Below are 27,063 nucleotides of genomic sequence, written 5' to 3'. Positions count from 1 at the left end.
TCGTGTACATACTCGTCATGGCTTTGTCGGCGAATATTTTTTTCTGTAGGTGGTAAAATTTCCAAATAATGAAGATCCCGAATCCTGCTGATAATTTGTGATGCTGTAAGCTTATCCATTCCAACAAAAATTGAGATAAATTGATCTCTAAATTTTAATGCAGTCATTGCGTTTCCAGTAATTATATTATAAAATTTATGCGCATTTTGAATGTATATATCAAGAATGCGTATTGCCAATTTCTTTGGCCATCTAATTGTCTTTCGTAAGGGGAACAGTAAGAAAGCATTTGATCAGAAAGATCGATGCTTGACATACCCAAATTATAGTCCCTAACGATATTTGATTTTAATTGAATTTTACCATTCCGATTTTTTGCTTCAACCATTTAAAATTTGTGCATATTTGAAATGGAAAGAACTTCCCTCTTATCCTTCCATTTGCAATGATGAATTCATTAAATTCATCATCGCTCATATTAGCGTAAACTTTTAATTCTTTATCAGTAAGTTTTCTTTTACTGGTCATGGCGAAACTCTAGGTTTTTAGAGACTAGACACAATAAACACATTTGTCAGCACATGTAATATATGGGTGGGGTGATACGAGATTACTCGTAGTTGGCGTATGAAACAAAATTCTGTCTGATATCAATCGTAGTGACCTCAAAGATGCGAAAGCGCTTAGCGTGCAGAAAAAAATTATGCCCGAGGAGCGTGGCAGCGAACGTGTTAAAAGATGGTTAAAACTATCATTCTGGTCTTGACATGTTTACATATAAGCAAATTCATTGTTGCAAAGTGCTGATTGAAATTGAAATAGCATTTATACCCTTTTGAAAGAATGTGGAATGGCCATTTGAGTTTGATAATTTTCATAGGGTGCATGTATGTGTACTTGTGCTCGCTCGCATGTGTGTGTATTTATATATATGTCTGTGAATTTCTGTTAGATGCAAACTTGGTAGTCATGTTTTTTTTCCCCCTCTTTTTCTTCATTTTGTAGGGATTTATTTAATGCTGCTTTCCTTTCATGTTGGTCAGAGCTTAATGAACAGCAGAAGGATGAATTGATAAAAAGTCTTGAACAAGCTCTTACAACACAGGATATTCCAGAAATCACTCAGACTCTTTTGAACCTTGCTGAATTTATGGAACATTGTGATAAAGTATTTATGCTTATTGTATATGTTATTTTTTTTTTATTTAAGTTACAATTCTGTCTCATGATACTTGCATTATAAATTTGATTGCTCTATGTACAGTTTTAGATTACGATTCACATTTAACTTCGGATTTGGAATAAATTTTATATTTTGCTTGGTTATAAAGCATATTATACTAAAGAAGAAATTATTATTCTTGTTTTAATTCTTCACCAAAAGTAAGCAAAACAAAATTTGCAGAAGTATCTTCACAACTAACGTACTTATGTATAGAGGCTGATGACTTCATATAAATTACCTCAGTAGCGTCTAATGCAAAAACATTATGAGAAGGGTCACTATTAGACCACTTTCAATCTTTATTGAGATCTCATTAGTGGAAGCTAGATTCAAGTAATAGAAAGAACGAATATGAAAGAATAACTCTCATCACTGTGGATAGTTCATGGGTGGCAGATGGATGCAGAAGAGATTGTTCAACTATTGTCTGCCCATCATTTTGCTAAAAACTATAAATCTGGTATAGGCAACATGGAGATCAAAGTTCTACATTGAAGGAAGAAACTCAGGTGTATGAGGAAGTGGTACTAGAGCTGTTGCATAAACTCAGTATGAATTTGGGAATAAGAACTGATTTGATATTAGCACATATGCTAAAGAGTGTTTGTTCAGCTGACCAGGCTGTATAATTTGAGGCTCAGACAGGGAAGATTCGACAAGAGTGGAAAGAATGTATGATAATTCCATTGTACAAGGGTGGTGAAAAGACTGATGTATCTATCTTATCAGTATCCCTGGAGTGATGCTGAACATTTTGGAAAAGTTAGTAAAGCATTGCATACAGAAATGGGTTGACAGAGAATCTGTACTTTTCAATGCATAGAAAGTTTACTACGTGATGGTCATGTTTGAGTAACTTGCTCACATTTTATAATAATGTGATGATTGAGTTAGACAAGAGGGATGTATACACCCTCTGTATACATCCCTCCATGCTAAATTTGATAGGATTTAGCATGGAAGGCTCTAGCATAAGTGGAGTATATTGGATTGTATTATAAACTTTTATTTTCTATATGAGGATGGCTGACTGATGGATATCAAAAAATGATGTATATGAGAGATAGGAGTGCAAGATTTAAGAGGAATAGTGGTGTACCCCAGGAATCAGTTTTTGGTCTATTGTTATTCAATCTTTACATTAATAATATTGAGAAGGATTTAGCATGAGACAGGTACAGTAATCAAGAATGCAATCGACATGTAGCACTTGCAGAATGATTTGAACAGATGGAATTCTGGGGGTATGTGAAAATGGCTGCCAGTTGAATGTTAGTAAATGGATAGTTATGCAAGTTATGCACTTTGGGTGTAATGAGATACTCAATGACATTATATTATTGGTGAAATTATTATAATACAGGTATCTCCATGAAGTCGAACACCCATTATTTACACCCGGCTTGTCCCGAGCCGCATGTGGCCCAACAAAAAATCGTAAACTTACAAACTTTATGAGATTGCAACTAAAAATATCATTAATAATACTACAAATACAATTTTAGCATGCTATTAATTTATAAGCAGTGAATTTAACACGTTCATTAGCAATGAGAGATTCATAAAATCATTCTCAAATAATTGTATTTATTCAAAATTGCCGCCCATGCGAGTAGTTACTTCTCGATATAATAAATGGTGCACTAGCGCTCTTGCTTCCTACTTTTACTATGAAATAGATGTCGCTCTATGTGCATCATGGGTACACTGGTACGGCTCTTAATGTGCACTTGTAAACAGTCGAGTTGACACCGAAGAAAGGTGCAGACGTTACGTGTGTTTGTGGCGATTTGGCAAGTAATTTTTTTAGTAGTAAAAATTTGGCAATTTGGTGATTATTAAACCTTGCTTTCTAATTTTCAATCTATTTTTTTTTTTTAAATTCCAGCATGGCTTCCACAGCATCTCCAAAGAAAACCGAACCAAAAAAAAAAAGAAAAATAATAGAAGAAGAAAGATTATTCAACAGAAAGTTGACAGATGACTACTTTTTTGTCAAGGCAATCTGCTTAATTTGTAGGGAATTTGTGCCAGTTTTCAAAGACTACAATTTGAAAAGGCATTACACGCAAAAACATGCTGCGAAATTTAGTGCGTAACAAGGAATGTGTCGTAAAGACAAAATAGCGGAACTGAAAAAAAGTATCATCTCAACAAAGTTTTTTTTAAAAAATAACAACTGAAATGGATTCTATTGTAAAAGCTAGTTATGTGGTTGCAAACCTGATAGCAAAAAAATCAAAACCCTATGTCGATGGTGAGTTTATTAAGCAATATATGGAAAGCGTGGCAGATATAATTTGCCCTGATAAAAACGAGGATTTTTCTAAAATCAATTTGTCTCACCAGACTATAGCCAGGCAAATTGATGAAATAGGAAAATCTATCGAAAATGGTTTGGAGAGTAGAGCTGCTAATTTTATGCTTTGGCAATAGACAAAAGTACTAATACAGCTCAATTGGCAATTTTTATTAGAGGTATTGATGAAGAATATAATATCACTGAAGAAATGGCTTCTTTAGTGCCATTAAAAGACGCAATTAAATCAAGAGATTTATACGAAGCAGTGAAAAATACATTAAAGCGATTTTCTTTGTCTATTGTGAACATATCTAGTATAGCTACTGATGGTGCACCGGCGATGATAGGTAAAAGAGATGGACTTGTAAAATTAATAGAAGATGATGCAATTGCCTCCCAAAATGTACATATGATGAAATATCACTGCATAGTACACCAAAAAAATTTATGCGCAAAAGCTTTAAAGATGGATAACATCATGCAGATTGTCATCAAGGCTGTGAATTTCATAAGGACCAAGGGATTGAATCATTGCCAATTCCAGGAATTCCTTAAATTTATGGATGCTGACTATGCTCATCAGCTATCATTAGTGTTAATGTATTTTATGTGGCCAAAACAACTCGTCTTCTTCCAATGTGGCCCAAGGAAGCTAAAAAGTTGGACACCCCTGATTTACACAATACCTATCATACCTCTCCTTAATCTCATTCATTGATGAAGCACTCACCCTCCAACAAAAAATGTTGTCCTAACACCCTTGCTAACCACACTCTTAAACAGTTTCCATAGATGACATCTCATTCTCTTCCTTCCTGCCATGTGCTGAAAGAAGTTATTTTTACCTCTAGTTTTTGAAGCCTGTAGACCTTCAATCTATAGAGAACATTCCATAGACTTATCATGATCTTTTTCATTTGCCTCTTGGATCCTCGCTACCACTTCTTCATTCATCTCCACAGAATCTAGGTGATCAGATCTGTGTGTCATAGTCCCAATCTGGCCTTATTAACACTTTATAAAGAGGTAATAATAACCTCCCTATTCCTGCTTGTCAGTGTGTTCAACAGCCATGTGATCTGATGTGATGTTCTGTCCACTTTGCACTATGCCCCTAAACTTCAAATTTCTGTTCATAATCACTCCCTGGCCTCGTCAATTTCCTGCATTTCAGTTCCATTAGTATAGTACATAGCTTGTATCTTCTTACCAAAGTGCATCATCTTACAATTAGATACAATTAAATTGGTATCAGTTTACATTTGTCCATAGTGCCAGTCTGTTTAAGTTATCAGCAAGATATCTACACCATCTTCATTGACCATCACTCTTCCCAGATTTGCATCATCAACAAACAACTGAATATTTCCTCTCAGATATTTTCCTGTATCACTGATGTACAAATCAAACCACAGAGAAATTGCTGAGCCCTGCAGTACACCATTAGTCACCTATCTTCTGCTTTGCATAAACTTCTCCATAAACTATTTGATGTCAGCCATCCTCTAATCCAAATCACTAGATTCATATCCATCCATCCCCTTTCACTTCAAGTATGCAACAGGGTTCTGCATTTCAGAACTCTGTTGCATACTTGAAGCGAAAAGTATGTTGCTGATGTATATTGGAGTTGAATCACAGTAGCTCAAGCATAGAGCACTATGATACCACTTTTCATCTATTCTTTCACCACTGCTCATTAATTTTTACATTAATGATACTGGGAATGATAATAAGGAGGAATATCTAATTATTTCTCCATCTACTGATGTGGGAGAGCAACAGCTAGTGAAGATGATGTAGAGAACCTGCAGGATTATTTAGATATACTAACACAGTGGCCAAAGGATAATCATTGTCAGTTTAATGTGGAAAAGTGCAAAGTTATGCACTTTGGGATGAAAATATTATCATCATCAGCCATTGTCTCCATCCAGGAGGTTGACTACCATGTCTCCCCCACTAACTTCGTTCCTGTGCCTCCCTTGCACATTCCTCATATGTCAGATATGTCCAGTTCTTAAGATTGCTGCTCCAAGTAATTCTTTGCATTCCTCTTCCCTCTTTCCCACTACCATTCTTTGTATGCAAAGGAATGCAAAGTAATTTTTTGCATTCCTCTTTCCCATTGCCATTCCTTTTTGTAGGCTGTCATGTCTTAGCAAATGTCAGAAATATTTGGATTTTTTTCTTTTGATAGTTTTAAGACTTTTCCTCCCCTTATTTGTAGAACTTCTGCATCCATTTTCTTCTGAGTCCATGATAATTCTTCTAAAATACACATCTCAAAAGCTTTAATTTTATCTTCTTCCTTCAATATTGTCCATATCTCAGCCCCGTACAGTAGTATTGACCATATATAGCATTTTGCGAACTGTATCTTCATTTTTATGCGCAAATCTCTAGATGTCAAGATGATTTATTTGTATACCAGGCTTCCTTTGCTTTCCTGAATTTTTTTTACGAGTTTGTTCACTCTCTTATAATCTGGTTTGGTCTTCAGCATTCTCCTTACTTCCCTCATATTGAGTATTGAGCTGGCCTTAGTGGGCTGAGTGGTTAGCGTATCTGCTCTCCAGCCAAAAGGCTGCTGGTTCAAATCCTGCCGTGAGCATGGATGTTTGTGATTGTCTGTGAAAATACTAGTGGTGGTTGTCGGCGGTAGATGGCATTGTGTAGATGATGAAAGTGTTGCAGTTCGTTGTAGTTGGTGGATTTGAGTGATGGAGAGCTGTGGAGTAGGTGTCCTCTCTTGATGAGTCTTTGGACTCCCTGGAGGTGTCATATAATAATAATAATAATTTCCGTAGTCATCCACAGTTTCCTTTCAGTTCTGTTTATCTTAAGTAATATCTTTTTTGATGTTTCTTGGATGTTTGTTCTGAATGCATCCCAGTTCTGTTGGGCTGTTTCCTTTGTTATGCTTATATTACCAACTATATTATTTGCATTTTTATTGAATTCAGATGCACATTTATCTTTTATATCTTTAACCACGCTACTGGCCAGGACGTATGCATACGTCCAAGTTAACATGGATGCGAAGTGCATATTAAAATTGTAATACCATTGACATTACATTGAAATATATGATGGATATGAAGTGTATGAGGATGCGTATTTGATCCATAATGGCCGGTAAGGTGGTTAAGATTACTGGTGTCATATTTTGTCTTGCTCTTTTTTATGTTTTTTAATTTTAATCTTGCTGTTACACTACTGGATTATGATCTAAGTTGATGTCTGCTCTCAGATATGTTTCTGCTTGTTTAATGCAATTTTTAAATATGTCCTTTATCACGATGTAATCAATTTGGTTTCTTGTTAGATCTCCTCTTCCAGGTATAAATTCTTCTTGGATGGTATTTGAACATTGTATTCGTTATTACAAGGCAATTTTCTTCACAAATCTGTTTGTCTGCTCTGTCATTTTTCTGATCCAACTTTGGCATTCATATCTCCCATTATTAACAATGCATCATCTGATTTAGTTGTGGAAATTGCCTCTTGAACTTGCTCATAAAATTCGTTAATTTCATTCTCTTGGTGTTCTGTAGTAGGGAGCATGTACTTGAATTATAACTATATTAAAAGGTTTGGCTGCAATTTTCACCATTCTTATTCTATCATTAATGGGCCAGTAGCCCAGCATGTGTTTGGCAGTGTTGTTCTTCATCGCTATTGCTACACCATTCGTATGTGATTTTTTTTTAAATGATTTTTTTTTTTCTTTGAATTTTTCCAGCCTCCTTCCATCTTATTTTACTTAGTCCCATAATGGCTATTCTCGTATTTTCCATTTCTTGGAGAAGGTTGTCAAGTTTTCCAGATTTGCACAATGTTCTGACATTCCATGTTATTATTCATACGATTTTGCTTCTTAGAAAGGCCTCATCTGCTGGTATCCTCCCATTTGGATTTGAGATAGCAACATCATTTATTGTGCTAGCATACCTTTCCTAGATGCATTTTCAGATTCTTCCCTGTTTTTATCTTGGGATGTAATGATTGCAGGGGTCCCAATCATTATTCCATTGCTTTTCATTTTCTTAGTGTGATTCATGGCAGCTGACTATGGGTATAAGGAGAATGTGGTGAGGACCCTATTTCTTCCACAGCATTGTATCTTGGCTGTTCCTAACATAAAGTACAGTCACCTTTTGCAACCACATTGTTTTGCAACCAAAACAATGTCTGTTCAACAACACGATGAACAGACATTGTTTTGGGATACCTCCCCAGGGACTCACTTATTTAATGGCAGTTTGGCTTGCCATATCATATTGCTATCATTGGGTTGTGTGGTGTTTTAAGTTGGATAATCTTGCCAAGAATTATCCTACCACTGCTTATTCATTTGGTTGTACATCTTATTTTGTAGCTAGCCCTTTTATCAGAAGGTCATTCCACTGTCTGCTGCCTGTGGTTGCATATGGTGCAGAGATGGCCTTTTATCTTTATCCCATTCATTTGTTCAGGGATTTGAAAAATCTTTTCATATCCATCTGGTAAATAATATCTCTTAACAGCTTAAACATTTTAATCATATCACTCCTTCATGTTCTGTCTACTAGACTAGTGTTTCAATCCCAATTTTATTTTTGTTACCCACTTTTGTATTACTCTTCAGATATTTGTGAAGATTTTTAGTACCTTAATTCAGATGTAATTTGATCTGGTCCTTATATAATGGAACTACTACACCCTTATTACTGGTCAGTATCCTCTGTATTGCAGCAGTCTTTTGGATTGTCCTCATCACCTTTGCAACATGTCTCTTGACCAGAAATTCAAATTTCTGCCCATCATAATCCCGAGAGATTCCTAATTTTCTCCACTTTCTCCAATAGAGTTCCATCAATAGAGTATGCTGCCTTCCAAAGTTCAAAATCTTACACCTAGTTATGTTAAGCTGATATCCTCATTCATTTTTTCCTCTTTTTTTTTTTTTTTTTAACTAATTCAAATTTTGAATAGCCATGACATTTACTATTACTAATAGTCTATTAATAATCCTCTGCAATTCACATCATCTGCAAACAACTGAATAGCTTATAATGACAGTGTCATCAACATAATCATTGAAAAGTAGTGTTCCTAGGAACTCAACTATCAACTTTTCTTATGGGAACCTATTAGGTGCTTTTGTAAAATCCACAAAATAATTTTATTGCATCAAAAATTTTTCTCTTGGTTATACTATAAATTAAAGATGCCAAGAAATTATATTCAATAATAATGGAAAATATCTGTTGGATTTCTGCTCAGGACATGGATTTGTTCTTACTAACACCATGTTCCAACATAAAAATGTGCACAAATTCACATGGAGAGAAAAGGCTAGGAATAAGAAAAGTCTCATTGACTATGTTATTGTTGATAGGGATGTTTTCTCCCTGGTGCAGGACACCAGAGTGTACAGAGGATTTGAAATTGGAAGTGATCACTCTTTAGTCTTGAGCAGGATAAAATTGAATTTCATATTGAAAACAATAACATGTAAGAAAGCTTTAAAGTGAATAAAAGTTGAGCAGCTCTTAGATGTGAACTGTAGACTAAAATACACAAAGATTATTGAAGAAAAAATGAAAGAGTTTGAGAACAGGAACCAAACCTTGAAGATTCAGTGGCAAGCCGTGAAGAAAACCCTGATTGATTCAGCTAGGAGGCATGTGGTGAAGTTGTCTGCAAGGATAGAAAAATTAGAACTCCATGGTGGAACACCATGGAGTTCTAAAGAGGCAGTGAAGGAAAAGAAGAAAGCATATCAAAAGTTCCTGGCAAATAAGTCAGCTTGTGCTTGTAGAGAATACAGAGACAAATGTAAGAAAGCTAAACACTGTGTAAAACTAGCTAAACAAAAGTCATGGAAGGACTTTGGCAGGAACATACAAAATAAGTATTCTGGAGGTTGTTGAAGAAGCTTAGGAATGGAGAGAAGAGTGTTGTAAAAGGAGTTAGGGATGATAAAGGTGACATGAAAACGGGAGAAAAAGATATCCTTGAAGTATGGAGTAATTTGAAAAACTGTTAAATGAAACAAGCAGTGATGACAGCACAGTGGTAAAAAACAAATAGTTGAGAAAGCATGGGAATATAACAAAGATCTGTATTTAAGTTTTGTCAATTTGGAAAAGGCATATGACAAGGTGCTAAGAGAGAAGCTATTCAATACGCTACAGTTATATGGTGTCAGTGGGGCATTATCAAGCAATACTTAGTCTTTATTTGAATTGTAAGTCAGCAGTTAGAATTGAAGGAAGTACAGGAAGATGATTTAATGTTAAATCTGGTGTGAGACAAGGATGTACATTATCCCCTCTGTTATTCATTATCTGTATGAATCACATTATGAAGGAAAGTGGTATTAAACATGATATCAAAATTGGAGATGTTAATGTCAGCTCTTTGCTTTATGCGGATGATGTTATACTTCTAAATAAGGATGTACATTGTCCCCTCTGTTATTCATTATCTATAAGAATGACATCATGAAGGAAAGTGGTATTAAACATGATATCAAAATTGGAGATGTTAATGTCAGCTCTTTGCTTTATGTGGATGATGTTATACTTCTAAATAAATCCGCTACAAGTCTGCAAGATTCACTGACTAAATTGAATAATTGTTCTAATAGATATGGTATGAAGGTCAGCAATAAAAAGACAAAGACAATGAAAATAGGTAGAATCGTTGAAAACGTCAACTGTGTTGTGAATGGAGAACCTGTGGAACAAGTAAAACATTTCAGCTACTTAGTCAGGATTTTTAGTGAAGATGGTAAATTAAATATGGAAATAGACAACAGAATCAGCAAAGCTGGTATGGTGGGAAGTCAATTGAAGAAATTCATATGGAATAAGAAAGAAATTAGTCGGAACACTAAATTAGCTGTATACAAGACAGTGTTTAAACCAGTTTTAACTTATGGATCTGAGAGCTGGGTCAGAAGTAAAACACTTGACCAAAGACTAGAGACCGCAGTTATGAGAGTCCTGATAAAGATTAGAGGTGTGAACAGATTGCATCGATGGCAATATCATTTTAAAAACGAGGATATTAGGAAAGAACTTGACATTGTCAGCATCCAGGAATGCATTAGCAGAGCTAATCTCAGGTGGTATGGTCACTTAAACAGAATGGGCGAGGAAAAATTAGCAAAACAAGTGTTCTCTGCCAGGTTGGCAGGAAAACGACCCAGAGTAAGACCAATATATAGGTGGATTAATACTGTACAAAGTGCCTTAGATGATAGAAATATAAGATCTGATAATGTTGGAGTCTTGACAAGTAATAATCTGATTTGGAGGAAAATTGTAGATAGGAAGTTAGTAATGATGTAAATTTTTCATGTAGTACTATCATATCCTGTACACCCCTTCAGGGTACATGCAGGAATTTGATGAAGATGATGAGAAATTATATTCTTAGTTTAGTCATTTATCCAACTGTAAAAAATAATGTTTCGATGTGAAGTATCTTCATGACTGGACTACTTGTATATAGAGGCTAATGACTTCATGTCAGTTGCCTTAGTATCCCATGATGCAAAACATATACCCTTTTTAGATGTATAATGCTATGCATTATGAGAATGACTAGCCAGACTGGTTTTGACTTTTATTGAGATGAAAAAGTAGAGAGGTGTTTATCATAAGCCTGGGGTAATTAGTATTGCTTGCAAAAGAGCCTGATAAGGAGAAAGAAAAATGAGATGGATAGTATGAGAGATAGGGAAAAAAAGGTCTCAGCTCTTTTATATCATCATTGTAACCAGAGGATAGATCTTTTTTTCTTTTCTGTCAGTCTACTCTGGGCCTATGATGAACACCCTTTTATTTTTACACCTCACTGAAGGTCTTGGTATTGGCACTTCACATAATGATAGCATTATACACATCTGAAAGGGTGTGTTTTACATTATGCAATACTAAAGCAATTGATAAGAAATCATTAGCCTCTATATATAAGTAGCCCAGTTGTGAAGATACTACATGTGCAAACACTGTTTGCTTACACTTGAATAAAGTCCAAGAATATAATTTGACTTGTTTAAGTTGAGGGATATTACATCCCATATTGTTTCTTAGCCGAATAAGAAACTCAAAAGAGTTTCATGCCGAATATAGAAATTATATAAAGTTCGGCGATTCCAAGCATAAGCAAATACCTGGATAGCAGCAACTGACCCTTAAGGTAGTGCAAGCTGAGGTGAGTAGGTAGACCTTGGTATTAATTAGGTCTACCTACTCACTGATGAGACCTCAATAAAGGTTGAAACCGGTCTGGGTAGTGACCTTCTCTCATAATGTTGAACAGTAATACAGCTCCTAGGAGCTAAGTTCACATTATGGGAAAATATCAAGAATAGTGATCGGAGCTTGCTCCACCTTTGCTATGAGTCGCCTCAGCTTGCACTACCTTAAGGGTCAGTTGCTGCTATCCAGGTATTTGCTTATGCTTGGAATCGCCGAACTTTATATAATTTCTATATTCGGCATGAAACTCTTTTGAGTTTCTTATTCGGCTAAGAAACAATATGGGATGCAAGTTATATGTCGCCAAATTGAAGCCTTTGGCTCTTCATATATTTAGTAATATAATTTGACTTCTGCATTACTTCAACCTATCTCTTCTGGGACTGGCTCATACTGATGGGACCTCAATAAAGGTTGAAACCAGTCTGGGTAGCTGTCCCTTCCATAAAGCATAGCATTATACATGTCTGTAAGGATATGTGCTTTACATTATGGGATAATAAGGCAATTGATGTGAAGTCTCGCTATACAAGTAGCCAAGTCATGAAAATACTTCATGCACAAACATTATTTGCTTACACTTGGATAAAAGATTAAATCAGGAATATAATTTTTTGGCATCTTTAATTAACGAACTAGTAATTAGCTTAAGGAATTAACAATGCATATAACGGATATTAATTAAAGCAAACTTTAATGAATACCTTCAATATTTCGGCAATGTCACGTTGCCATCTTCAGGAACATACAAATATGGTATATGCATGCAGGCACTAACAAAAGCAAATGAGGAAGAAGGCAAGAAACTAATATTGTTCCTAAAGTCCTAATGGTGCCTCATAGCGGGCTAATTGGGTTGTCTTGGCCATTGGGCTGAAGTTCTCATAATGTAGGCTTCCCAAATTTGGGGCGGTTTCATGCACCCAAATTTGTTGAGGTTTGGAACGTTTTTTAGAACCGCTGATGATTCCATGAATAATCTTTCGTACTTGAACTTGCTGCAGTGTACTATTTTAGTGTTCTTCCAACGAATTCTATGGCAGGTATCTATGGCATGGTCTTCCAGCCCAGAGTGGCTGTGCTGGTGAAGCCGGATGTAGTCTTTGTGTTCTGAAATCCTGATATTCACTGTCCTGCCTGTTTGGCCAAAGTAGGACAGTTTATAATTGCAAGGGGACCTGGTATACACCAGGTAGATCTAGGGGGAGTGATTGGTCTTTGGTAGAGCAGATAAGGGATGCCACCTTTTTATATGGTCTATAACACGAAGTCAGGTCATATTTTTTGAGGATATTGGTTATTTTTCAGAGGTGCCCTGGATGTAGGGGATGTTGATAGATTTAGTGTAATCTTTATTGTGGAGGGGAGGAGGAGGGGGGGGTTGTAGTTCGCTGGTTTTAGTATTTTTTTGATTTTTTTGGGGTTGTAGCCATTGGCTAAGAAAGTGTTGAGGATGTGGTTTAGTTCAGTGGTTAGGGCATCGTGATCTGAGCAGATTAATTTTGCCCTGTTGAATAGTGTTTTTAAAACCCCATATTGTTGTGTGTGTGTGGGGGATTGCTGGTGAATGTATCTGACTGTATGGGTGGGTTTTCTATAAATGGAGAAAACCAAACATTCATCAGGCTGGCGAGTGATTAGAGTGTCTAGGAATGGGAGGGTGTTGTTTTCCTCTTTTTCTAAGGTGAACTGGACTCTGGGATGTTGGTTGTTTAAGTGTGTTAGGAATGAGTGGAGTATATCTCAGCCATGTGGCCAAATAGCGAACAAATCATCCACGTACCGAAGCCAAATAGTGGTTTTTGTGGGGCAGAATTTAAGGCTTTCTCTTCAAAGGTCTCCATAAAGAAGTTGGCCAAGGGTGGGGAAAGTGGTGAACCCATGGATGTCCCCTCTATCTGTTTGTAGAATTTTCCTTGCCAAACAAAATAGCCTGAGTTCATTGTGAACTGAAATAGAGCTGAGATATCTGGAGGAAACTTGGCTTGGATGAGGTCTAGGGTTTCCTTGAGTGGGACATTAGTGAATAGGGAGGAGATGTCAAAACTGACCATTATGTCAGTGTGTTGGAGTGAGAGGTTTTCTCTACTGACTTTGAAGTGGGCTGAGTTTTTTGTGTGTGGTGTGGTGTGTTGCCAGTATAGTGTGCGAGCACTTTGGCTAAATGTGTGGCTAATTTGTATGTGGGGGAATCAATGCCATCCACTATGGAATGTAATGGCACATTTTGTTTATGTATTTTTGGAAGTCCATATAATCGGGGGGGGGGGGGGGGTCCTAGAGCTATAAGGTTTTAGTTTGTTAGTGACCTTCTTAAGGAGTCTGTAGAGAATTCTAATCTGAGAACTGATAGGATTATATTCAATAGGGAGGTAGGTGATACGGTCTAATACTAAAGCATTAAGCTTACCTGTGTAGTCCTTTTGGTTGAGAACCACAGTGGCGTTTCCCTTATCTGCTTTGGTGATTACTATTTTTTTGTTTTTCTTCATATCTGGTAGAGCTGCATATTCGTCTTTGGATAAGTTGATTTTTGGAGGTTTTGCTTTGGTGAGAACCCTGGCTACATCCAGACGCTGGTGGTGATATGGTTAGGAAGGTTGCGAATCCCACGTTCTATTTGGATCATGATTTCCTTGGCAGGTATTCTTTTAGGAGCTAGGGCGAAATTGTGGTTGCGTGAAAGTGCAGTTGAGCGCTTTAGGCTTTAAAACTGCGGAAGAGAGGTTGACAACCATGTTGAGTGGTGGCTGTGGTAAGGAAGTAGAATTCTTTATCAAGTTCTCATATTTTTTCAAGTGCCTACTATGTACTTTTTCGAATTCTTTTGTTGCCGAAGCGCACGAGATGTCATAAAGAATCGTCCAAAGATCATAGCCGGGAGTATCTGAAAGCTCTTCTTTTAATGCCTGTAAGGTTTTGTTTTCGTTGGCAAGGAGAAGTGTTTAATTGAAGCACCATTTTACTTCACAGAAAGCTCTCTGTATTTATAACTGCACTAGTTTCACCTTATTCAGAGAACAAATCACCGCAACGCCCTTTCTTCATGCCTTAGATACCCACCATAGAATTCATTGGAAGAAAACTAAAATAGTACACCGCAGCAAGTTCAAGCACGAAAGATTATTCATGGAATCATCAGCAGCTCTAAAAAACGTTCCAAACCTCAACAAAAGTTTGGAATGTCATGCACCCAAACCAAATTTGGGTGCATGAAACTACCCCAAATTTGGGAAGCCTACATTATGAGAACTTCAGCCCAACGGCCAAGACAACCCAATTAGCCCACTAGGGGGCACCATTAGGACTTTAGGAACAATATTAGTTTCTTGCCTTCTTCCTCATTTACTTTTGTTAGTGCCTGCATGCACATACCATATTTGTATGTTCCTGAAGATGGCAACGTGACATTGGCGAATTATTGAAGATATTCATTAAAGTGTGCTTTAATTAATATCCGTTATATGCATTGTTAATTCCTTAAGCTAATTGCCAGTTATGTATGACCAACGTATAAGCCTTGCTACTTTAATTAACTAATGCATAAGTAATATGACTTTTACATTAGTTCATATTGGTAATTATTCTGGATATGACTCCCACTGATGAGACTTCAATAAAGGTTGAAAGCAGTCTTGGTAATGACCATCCCCATAATGCTGAAAGGTTGTGTGTGTTTGCGTTATCGGATACTAAGGCATTTGATGTGAAATCATTAGCCTCTATATTGAGGTGTTGCACTGATATGATCTTCGGCTTGTCGAGAGCTCCTGGAAAAATTAGTAGTATTTTGTGTTATCATTGGCAATTTTACTAGAATTTTACATAGTATTATTTGCTTTTTGTTTCTTGGTGTGTCTGTGCAATTTTTGTGGGTTTTCTGTGTTATTTTAATTATTATTTTTAAGATAAGATACCATACATATACCACCGATAAAAAAAAAAAAAAAAAAAAAAAAAAAAAAAAAAAAAAAAAAAAAATGGTGGCCAGGTCGGCATGTTTGTTTAAGAGTTTTGATGTAAAGAGTTTATGCAATGTGCCGTCTGTGAGATGTATGCTTTGCGAAGAGCGGTGGGAGTCTGGTTAGATGGTGATAGTGGAGTTAATATGTACAGAAAGTGTAAGGAGAATGAGGATCTCAAGCGTGTTTCGGGTAGGGAGAGTGATATAGTTAACGATAGTCAGAATGTAGAAAATGGCGGTGTGATAGAGAATTGCGAGTTAGTGCCAGATAGGTGTGAGAGTGTCGTTGAAAGTGTAAATGAAGGTAGAAATACAGAATGAATGGATGATTTGATTGATAATGAAAATGGTGAGATAAATGCGAGTAGTGAAATCGCACGTTTGAATAGAGCGATACATAGAGCAAAAAGGCAACTGGAGCGTATGGAAAAATGTGTGCTGAATGTACCGACTAATAAATGGCAAAAGTCTGTTACGAAAAATAATAGATTGTTCGTAAACGTCAATAAAATGAAGGAGCGAGTGTTGTATGGGGATTCGCTATTGAGAGTTTGACGAAATCGTACCAGCCAGGTGCGAACATAAAGGACGTCAGCGAATCTATTCGAGTGCAAAAACAGAGGGTGAAAGAGATGATAATCGTGGCAGGAACAAATGATTTGAAAGAAGACAAAATGGAAATGATAGAGGATGTGAGGGAATTACTTGAGGTAGCAAAAGAGAAGAGTGAGAGAGTTAGGATGGTGAGTATTTTACTGTGGTATGACAGTGAAGTGTTTAGAAGGTGGGCCATAATTGCCAATGACTTTATGTGTGGTTTATGCATGGAGAGTGGTGTAGAATTTGTGGATGTGTGGAGTGAGTTTGATGGGTGAAAGTATTTATATAAGATGGATGGGTTACATTTGAATGGAGTTTGTGTACGGAGGCTTGAAAAAGTGTTGATGAATGATGTGGAAGTGGATGTACAGACTCAGAGAAACTAGATTTATTAGGGGGGGGGGGGGAGAGAGTAGATATGCAGATTTTAGGGAGGCAGTTGAGTGTATGAATGAGTATAATATACTCGAGCGAATACGAAGGAAAACAAATCAGAATGGGATAGTTAGTATAAGGCATCAAAGTAGGGATGGGACTAATGGACTTCTGCAATTCATGTACACTAATGCTAGGAGTATTAGAAACAAGAAGGAAGAGTTTTTGGCCTTGGTTGGCACTTCCAGGCCACAGTTTGTTGGTATTAGTGAAACATGGCTGACAGAAGATGATAAAGCTAGTGGGATCGAATGCGACGGGTATAGCGTGTTCAGGAGTGAGAGGGAGAATAAATAGGGGGGAGGAGTGTTATTGATGATAGCTGATGAGTTGCAGCCAAGGAGTATAGAAGTTGAACTGCAGGATAGAGAAAAGAGCACATTTGAGGCTGTTTGGTGTGAGATAGAATCGAGCAGAACAAAATATACATTTGGGTGCTGCTATAGACCAGGTGATGGAATAGATGGTGGGGATAGTATGCATAGTCAAATAGAAGAAATGAGTGGAAGGAGGGTAATTATTATGGGTGATTTCAATTATGGTAACATTGACTGGAAGGAGGAGAGGGCACATGGGAGGAAGGAATTGGATTTTATGCGGTTATTAAGGGACAACTATCTGCGACAGCATGTAGTGGAAAATACCAGGGGGCAGAGAGTGCTTGACCTAGTAATTGCAACTGAAAATGTGGCTGTAACGAACATGACCATGTTGCCACCAATTGGTGAGAGTGACCATAAGGTCATGACTTGGGAGGTCGCTAAAGGAGTGGAAGGAGGGATTAGAATTCCATGTGGAATTCTAATCCCACAAGCTTAGGAGTGTGCTTGGCTCAGTGCCATGGCATGTAAAACTGCAAGGGCTGGATGTTGATAGTGCATGGGAGGTGGTTAAGAAGTGTTTGCAGGAGGCAATGGTTGACTGTATACCAAGAGTCCGAATAATAAATCAAGTAGGGGTTAAATGGATGAATAACACTATTAAGCTTGAGCTGCAAAAAAAGAAACAATTGTGGAGGGAATTTAAGGAGAAAGGTGACCAACAGGCGCAGGAACAGTATAAAGCTCAGGCCAGGATGGTAACAAGGGTGGTAAGAAAAGCAAAAGCGGATTACGAAAGAAAATTGGCCATGCAGGCTAAAGAGAATCTCAAACAGTTTTTTCAATATGTTGCAAGTAAAAGGAAAAATGTTCGGGATTCTCTTTAGCCTGCATGGCCAATTTTCTTTCGTTTTTAAATGATTTTAAAAAATGCTGAGGGTAGGGAGGTAACCGAATCAGTCGATATAGTGGAATTACTGAGCAAGCATTTTGCAAGAGTATATCATCCAGGTGGTGACATTGCAGGAATGGAAGAATCAACAGCTTATACTGGAATTGTGATGAATGAAGTAGAGGTAACTAGTCTATTACAGAACCTCAATGTCAATACATCTGTTGGATAGTATACTAGCTCGTGTTGTACGTGGAGTGGCTAAATAATTGCCAGTGCCCTTGACCATTTTGTTTAATTTGAGCCTCGGGTCTGGGTCAGTCCCAAGGGGGCGGAAAGAGGGGAAAATAGTTCCACTGCATAAAGGTGGTTCCAAGGCTGCTGTTGAAAATTACCGGCCAATCAGCATAACAGGAATCATTATCAAGGTCTTGGAGAAAATAGTCAAGAGGAAAATACAAGATTGGATAGATGAAAATGGGATACTGTATTGGGGACAGCATGGTTTTGTGAAGGGTAGGTCATGCCTCAGTAACTTGCTCACGTATTATAACACAGCAATGGATGAACTGGTTAAGGGTAATGGGTTTACAGTGCTTCTACTGGATCTTGCTAAGGCCTTTGACAGGATACCACATGGAATTCTAATCAGTAAATTGCAGCATATGGGGATGGATATAGGGTTGGTGAGATGGATAGGAGGGTGGTTGACGGAGAGATATCAGAGAGTGGTTTATTCAGGAGTAGAGTCCACAAGACAGCCTGTGACTAGTGGTGTGCCACAAGGATCTGTTCTTGGACCACTGCTGTTTAATTTGTTCATTAATGATATAGGAAAGGATCTGAGAGGAACAGTTCATTTGTTTGCGAATGATGCAAAGTTGGGTAGGGCAATAGTGAATGCAGATGATGTCAAAATTTTGCAAGATGATTAGGATAGATTGGAGGTCTGGGCTAATGAGAATGGATGTCAATTTAATGTGGCAAAATGTAAGGTTATACATTTTGGGGTGAAAAGATTAGCAGCAGTTTACTACATTGGTGGAACTGTACTCCAGGAAATTGATGAGGCACGAGATTTAGGAGTGTTGGTGGATAAGGAGTTGAAGTTTAGCGGGCACATTGCAAAAGTGACCAAATCAGCTCATCAAATCACTTGGTTGCTGAAGAATACGTTGACAAGCAGGTTATTGTTCCTCTGTATCGAGCCTTGATAAGACCCCATCTCTACTACTGTGCCCAGATTTGGTCACCTAGGTTTCTTCTTGATGGGGAGGAGGTTGAGAGGATCCAGAGGCGAGTGACCAAGATGATAGCAGGTCTCTGGAACGAACCTTATAAGAACAGGTTGAGGATTTGTTGGTTGCAAAAATTGGTCGATAGACGGAGGAGGGGAGATATAATTGAGACATTCAAATTACTGAAGGGTTTCTATAAAATTAATTCAGAAGATATTTTTGAGAACAGGGCTGGCTGTGGGAGGACTAGGGGACATCCATGGAAATTGGGCAAAAGTATGGTTAGTAAAGGTGTTAGAGCTGGGTTCTTTACTTTTAGAGTGGTGAATGAGTGGAATTGGCTGCCAGAGTCTGTGGTGGATGCTGTGACAGTGAATGAGTTTAAGGCGAGGTATGATAGATACTGTATGAATGTTGAATAGTTGCGATGAATATGATTTGGGGGCCTTCCTTGATGCGTCTAATGACTCCCTAGAGTTGCCCGTAATAATAATATACAAGTAGTGTAGTCATGAAGATACTTCTCACACAAACATTGTTTGCTTATGCTTGGATATAGGATTAAACCGTGAATTTAATTTCTTGGCATCTTTAATTAATTTTATGGTATGTTCTTGTTAAAATCTTTTTTTTTTTTAAAGTTTTTTAATATAATTATTTTTTTCTATATTTTTTTAAATTTGAAGAATTTAAAAAAAAATCATTTAAAAAATAACATTGGAAAATAATTTAAACAATTGTTTAAACACATCTCAGTTCAGAACCTTATCCGTAAGGAGATGCTGTGATGTGATTACAGATTGTACATCTATGGGATTACAGCACTTTTTTTTTTATGGATGGAGTAGTTTCTGACTTGGGATGGTCTGCAAAAATTATCCTTCTCCTTTTGTAGAACTGTAACATGCAATATTCAAAGTATATATATTTTTATAAAGTTCTTGCCTAAGCAGTACCTGATACATATTTGTATTATATTATGTAATGCATAATATAATATATATTATATTATATTATATTATAATATATTATATTATAATTTTGCATAATATATTATGCAAAAGACAGTGTTATATACAGTCATACCCCGATTCACGCTACCCTGACTTACGCGAATCCGAAGTTACGCTGTTTCTTATATGTACGTATTCCCGTCCCACTTCACGCCTCACCACTAGTCTTTTCTTTCAGGCACCGGCCACATTCACCAGTGTCGCATATGCTGTGAACAAGCACTGATGTGTTTCGCGCGGTCTCCATTCATCCATGATTTTTATAGTCTACAAACCTTGCGATTGTTTAATCTTATGTCCTTGATAAAAATTTTATCACATACAAAATAATAATGTCATCCAAAAGAAGCAAGTTCAATTCTTCTACAGCTACTGAGAAAAGAAAAACATTGACTTTGGAAACAAAACTCAACATTATTAAGGATTTTGAAGGCAGAATGAAAATTTGTGAGCTAGCAAAGAAGTTCGATCTACAGGAATCCAGTAAGAACAATCATAAAAGAAATGTTTCCAGATTTTAGAGGACATAAATTCTAACGAGCAATGAATTGTAGCCACAAGGCAAGGAATAAAAAAATCATTAGCTTGCTGTGAAAAAATTTTGGATGACAAGAAAATGACATTATGCCGTCAGACGAATCTATTAGATTTTATAAACCATCGGCATCGAAATAACTTTCTTTTTTTTATGTATGACAAACTACAATTATGATTATATTTCTTAAAAAATATAAGTGTTTTTGTAAACCTTTGGTCCCAATTGTATGTTTATATATATAAATTACATGCAAAATTATACCCCAAGTTACGCGAATTCGACTTGTGCGCTTTTTGTTGGTCCCACCTACCGCGTAACTTCGGGGTTTTACTGTATATAGTTTTAACGTATTACAAAGTGCTAGTGATATTATTCTAATTAATTATAGGGACCATTACCATTAGAACCAGTACTTCTTGGAGAAAGAGCAATGAAATGCCGAGCATATGCCAAAGCATTGCATTACAAAGAGGATGAATTTCATAAAGCACCTACTAGTGAAATTTTAGAAGCCTTAATCAGGTAAGCATTCACTATGAAAGAAAATGCTACAGTATTTTAAATGACTGTGTACATTATATGAAAATATATCCATATACTGAGAGATTATCTTACTTGGGAACATAGGAAGAAACTCAGGTTGGCTTCTCTTCTCCAACTCCACTGATCCAGCTGGGAAAGATGCAGAGATCTTTCACAAGTTGTTCATCTCTGCATCAGAATACCTAATGTCATCTCCACTCTCCCAACAACTTAGGTCACTTCTAATTTTGTTTTGCTGGTAGATGCTATGGATTTCAGCTGTCTCCTCATCATGATTACAACTATAACCACATTTGAGTGTCCTTTTCTGCAGAATCATGACTCTCATATAACCAAATCTGTGTCTCTCTTTCTGCAGAATGATCTTCACTTGTCACTCTGTCTCTTGTCCATTGTTCGCTACAATAGCGACAATTAAGATGACCCGTATGATTCAACAATGAGTTGGAGGATATGAAAGAAAACAGAGAATTTATTTCAGTAGGATTGAATCCAGCAGTGAATGGAAATGATGAGCAGTTGTTCATATGTTTACAGGCTTGAAGCAAAGTGAAGGAATATGGGGATACCCAATTCATTGTAAAGTATTCATGAGATTACTTTTAGCACAGGAATAATAGTGAAATAGAACACATGTGGGAAAGTGATCAGAGTAAATCTATGATGGAGGATCATCAATTAAACAACTGCTCTGTTCTGAATAACATCATCATCAAATTCTTGACATATACTCTCACAGGGGGTGTACAGGATATGTTAGTACTACATGAAAAAGTTACATCATTATTAACTTCTTATTGACAATTTTCCTTTAAATGAATCTGTTATCTGTCAAGACTCCAATATTATCATATATTTTTGTTTTCTAATACACTTTTTACTGTATCAGTCTACCTAGATCTTTATCTTCCTCCTGGTCTTTTTTCCTGCCAACCTGGAAAAAAGAAAAAAAATTATTCTGCTAACCTGTCCTCTCCCATTCTGTTTAAGTGACCATACTATCTGATATTAGCTCTGCTAACACATTATTGAATGTTAACAGTGGCAAGTTCTTTTCTAATATCCTCATTTTTAATATGATATTCTCATTAATGCAATCTATTAACTCTCTTAATCTTTCTCAGAAATCTCGTCAGTCTCTAGCCTTCTCAAGTGCTTTATTTCTAACCCAGCTCTCTGATTCATAAGTTAACTTGTTTAAACACGTCTTGTATACAGCTAGTTTAGTGTTTGACTAATTTCTCTTATTCCATATAAATTTATTCAGTTGAGTTCTTATACCAGTTTTGCTAATTCTGTTGTCTATTTCTTATTTAATTTGCCATCTTCACTAAAAATTGTGCCTAAGTAGCTGAAATGTACTTATTCTATAGGTTATCCATTCAGGATACAATTGATGTTTTCAATGGTTCTGCCTATTTTTATTTCTGATTTTCATACCAAATTTATTACAACAGTTATTCAGTTTTGTCAGGGAATGTTTGCAGATTTGTACTGAATTTATTTAGAAGTATAACATCATCTGCATAAATTAAAGAGCTGAGATTAACATTTCCAATTTTGTTTACAAGTGATGTGAAGTCATTAGCCTCTATATACAAATTGCCCAGTGTAAGCAAACAAAGTTTGTGCCTGAAGTATCTTCAGGACTGGGCAATTTGTATGTAGAGGCTAATGACTTTACATCACTTGCCTTAGTATCCCATAATGCAAAGTACATATCCTTTCAGACATGTATAATCAGTGTAACTGTGTCCAGGTGAAACGGCCATGAGTTAGTGTTGCAATGTTGTAGGATTATCAGTTCAGCAAATTATTGATGGGCCCTGGGAAGTTGGGCCATCCCAGGTCAACAATCAGTGATGTCATATGCTAAACTGAAATGGAAGTGCAGGGAGTCAACTGCAAGTGTTACTTACCTACATTGGACCCACCACACTCAACGAATGTGACTGCAAGGTGCTATGAAGGATAGTACATAAAATCTGCCATTTGTCTGTCAACACATTGAATGCGGAGTGGCGGGAATGTACAACATGAATCTGCACAAAAACATTCGAAACCACAGTTCACAACATGGGTTTCCCCATGGTAGGACTGCAATATGCAAACTTCACATTACCCGAATCAGCATGCAGCATAGACTTCAGTGGTGCAAAGAGTGTACAGTGGATTTTGGAAGTACATGTTGTGGATTTTGGATGTGCATATTGGAAGCTTGGAAATCTGTGTTATGGAGCGATTTGTTATGGTCCTGTTTTTCCTGGTTTGGCCTTGGAGCTCTGTTTGCAGTGCAACAAACATTGAACTAAGAGAGTTATCAGAACATTCTGGATAATGCAATGTTTCCTACTTTGTGGCTTTTTGGAACTGACCGTTATCTCTTTCATGCATGCATGCATGCACCATATCATTAAGGCTGCTGTAACTGTGTGGTTTGCAGACATGAATATCACCACACTTTACTGGCCTCTGCAGAGATCCGATCTCAACCCTATTGAACATCTGTGGGATGAACTGGAGTGTTAAATGAGGTCAAGGGGCGTCCTTTCCAGGAAGAATGGTCCGAAATACCACCGATCACTGCCATATGCTTGTGGAAAGTATGCTCCATAGAATTGCTGCGGTCATCTCAGCAAAAGGATGTCTTATATCTTATTAAGGTGGGTGCCATGGCTGTTTGTTCCTCACACTATGGTGTCTGTTGACTGTTTCTGAACAGTATACAATTAGCGGAACTTGGCAGTATATTGATGACTCAATTTGAGCATTACCGAAATCTTTTAGCCAGATTTTTAACATACTGCATGCAAAGGTTGCAGTATGAAATTTCTTCATGTAACATACAACTCCTGCAAAAAAAGTATCCGATCAACGAATGACTGTAACACTAACATTGCATGTGTGTGTGTGTGTGTGTGTGTGTGTGTGTGTGTGTGTGTGTGTGTATATCATCATCATCATCATCATCATCATCAAATTCCTGCCATTTACCCTCAAGGGGTGTACAGGATATGACAGTACTACATGAAAAAATTACATCATTACTAACTTCCTATCTACAATTTTCCTCCAAATCAGTCTGTTACTTGTCAAGACTCCAACATTATCAGATCTTATATTTCTATCGTCTAAGGCACTTTGTACCGTATCAATCCACCTATATCTTGGTCTTCCTCTGGGTCGTTTTGCTGCCAACCTGGCAGAGAACACTTGTTTTGCTAATCTTTCCTCTCCCATTCTATTTAAGTGACCATACCATCTGAGATTAGCTCTGCTAACGCATTCCTGGATGCTGACAATGTCAAGTTCTTTCCTAATATCCTCATTTTTAATATGATATTGCCAATAACGCCTCTAATCTTTCTCAGGACTCTCATATCTGCGGTCTCTAGTCTTTGGTCAAGTGTTTTACTTCTGACCCAGCTCTCAGATCCATAAGTTAAAATTGGTTTGAACACAGTCTTGTATACAGCTAATTTAGTGTTCCGACTAATTTCTTTCTTATTCCATATGAATTTATTCAATTGACTTCCCACAATGCCAGCTTTGCTGATTCTGTTGTCTATTTCTATATTTAGTTTACCATCTTCAGTAAAAATTGTGCCTAAGTAGCTGAAATGTTTTACTTGTTCCACAGGTTCTCCATTCACAACACAGTTGACATTTTCAATGATTCTGCCTATTTTCATTGTCTTTGTCTTTTTATTGCTGACCTTCATACCATATCTATTACAACAGCTATTCAATTTAGTCAGAGAATCTTGCAGACTTGTAGCGGATTTATTTAGAAGTATAACATCATCCGCATAAAGCAAAGAGCTGACATTAACATCTCCAATTTTGATATCAGGTTTAATACCACATTCCTTCATAATGTGATCCATATAGATAATGAATAACAGAGGGGATAATGTACATCCTTGTCTCACACCAGATTTAACATTAAACCATCTTCCTGTACTTCCTTCAATTCTAACTGCTGACTCACAACTCAAATAAAGACTAAGTATTGCTTGATATAATGCCCCATTGACACCATATAACTGCAGCGTATTGAATAGCTTCTCTCTTGGCACCTTGTCATATGCCTTTTCCAAATCGACAAAACTTAAATACAGATCTTTGTTATATTCCCATGCTTTCTCGACTATTTGTCGTAAAGTGAAGATCTGATCCTGACAGCCTCTATTTGGCCTGAATCCAGCTTGTTCTTCACCAAGCTTTTCTTCCACAATTCTTCTCAACCGATTCTCAAGTATACTTGCATAGATCTTGCCAGGAACACTCAGTAGGGAAATACCTCTGTAATTCTCACATTCAGTTTTATTTCCCTTTTTATATATGGGTACTATGAGAGCTCTACTCCAATCATCGGGAATTCGTCCCTCTGTCCAGGCTTTCTGAACTATGCAGTGCAACCACTGTAAGACTCTTATACCACCATACTTCAGCATTTCTGGTCGAATATCATCTATTCCTGCTGCCTTTCCACATTTCAAGCCTTTGATGGCTTTTTCTACTTCAAGTATGGATATGTATTCCTGACTGCATGCCTGGTCAGTGTTTTTTATCACTGTGCTGTCATCACTGCTTGTTTCATTTAGCAGTTTTTCAAAGTAATTACTCCATACTTCAAGGATATCTTTTTCTCCTGTTTTCATTTCACCTTTATCATCTCTAATTCCTTTTACAGCACTCTTTCCTCCATTCCTAAGCTTCTTCAACAACCTCCAGAATATTTTGCCACCTTCTTGATATTTATTTTCCATATTCTTGCCAAAGTCCTCCCATGACTTTTGTTTAGCTAGTTTTACACACTGTTTAGCTTTCTTACATTTGTCTTTGTATTCTGTAAGAGTAAAAGCTGACTTATTTGCCAGGAACTTTTGATATGCTTTCTTCTTTTCCTTCACTGCCTCTTTAATTTCCTGTGTCCACCAGGGAGTTCTGATTTTTTTATCTTTGCACACAACCTCACCACATGCCTCTCTGGCAGAATCAATCAATGTTTCCTTCAGAGTTTGCCACTGAATCTCCAAGGTTTGATTCCTGTTCTCAAACTCTTTCATTTTCTTTTCAATAATATTTCTGTATTTTAGTCTACAGTTTACATCTGAGAGCTGCTCAACTTTTATTCGCTTTAAAACTTTCTTACATGTTATTCTTTTCAATATGAAATTCAATTTTATCCTGCTCAAGACTAAATAGTGATCACTTCCAATTTCAAATCCTCTGTACACTCTGGTGTCCTGCACCAAGGAGAAAACATCACTATTAACAATAACATAGTCAATGAGACTTTTCTTATTCCTAGCCTCTTCTCTCCATGTGAATTTGTGCACATTTTTATGTTGGAACATGGTGTTAGTAATAACCAGTCCATGTCCTGAGCAGAAATCCAACAGATATTTGCCATTATTATTAGCTTTGCTCTTTTCTCCAAATTTTCCCAAAATATTTTTGTATGTCTCACAATCATTTCCTACTCTACTATTTAGATCCCCAACAAGGACCAACTTTTCCTTTTTCATTGTGTCAGTTGCTTTTTCTAAAGCCTCAAAAAATTCCTCCACTTCTACCTTAGTAGAACCTTCTGTGGGACCATAGGCACAAATAAGTCTCATTGTCCAGTTCCCCATTCTCATATTTGCCCACATTACACTACTTGAGACTGACTGCCATTCAAGAAGATTAGCCTCGTATTTTGTGTTGAATACTATGGCTACTCCTTC

The 27,063-nt window shown here is 36.9% G+C and overlaps 1 protein-coding gene across 7 annotated transcripts in view; it reads left to right on the top strand.

Moving 5' to 3' along the window:
* The window catches only part of mTor (serine/threonine-protein kinase Tor), an 816,233-nt gene that overhangs the window by 383,898 nt on the left and 405,272 nt on the right, over window positions 1-27,063 (top strand). For all 7 annotated transcript variants that reach the window (XM_090412780.1, XM_090412800.1, XM_090412771.1 and 4 more), the window contains 2 exons: window positions 1,006-1,168; window positions 21,174-21,307. In XM_090412780.1, coding sequence (XP_090268906.1) covers window positions 1,006-1,168; window positions 21,174-21,307 — 297 coding nt within the window. The remainder of the gene's footprint in view (window positions 1-1,005; window positions 1,169-21,173; window positions 21,308-27,063) is intronic.

Source organism: Typopeltis vanoorti, chromosome 2 (assembly GCF_054136105.1).
Source record: "Typopeltis vanoorti isolate ZY-2024b chromosome 2, IOZ_Tvanoo_1.0, whole genome shotgun sequence".
Lineage (NCBI taxonomy): Eukaryota > Metazoa > Arthropoda > Arachnida > Uropygi > Thelyphonidae > Typopeltis > Typopeltis vanoorti.
Note: the sequence above shows the minus strand (reverse complement) of the source record. Positions and strands in the feature narration are given on the sequence as shown.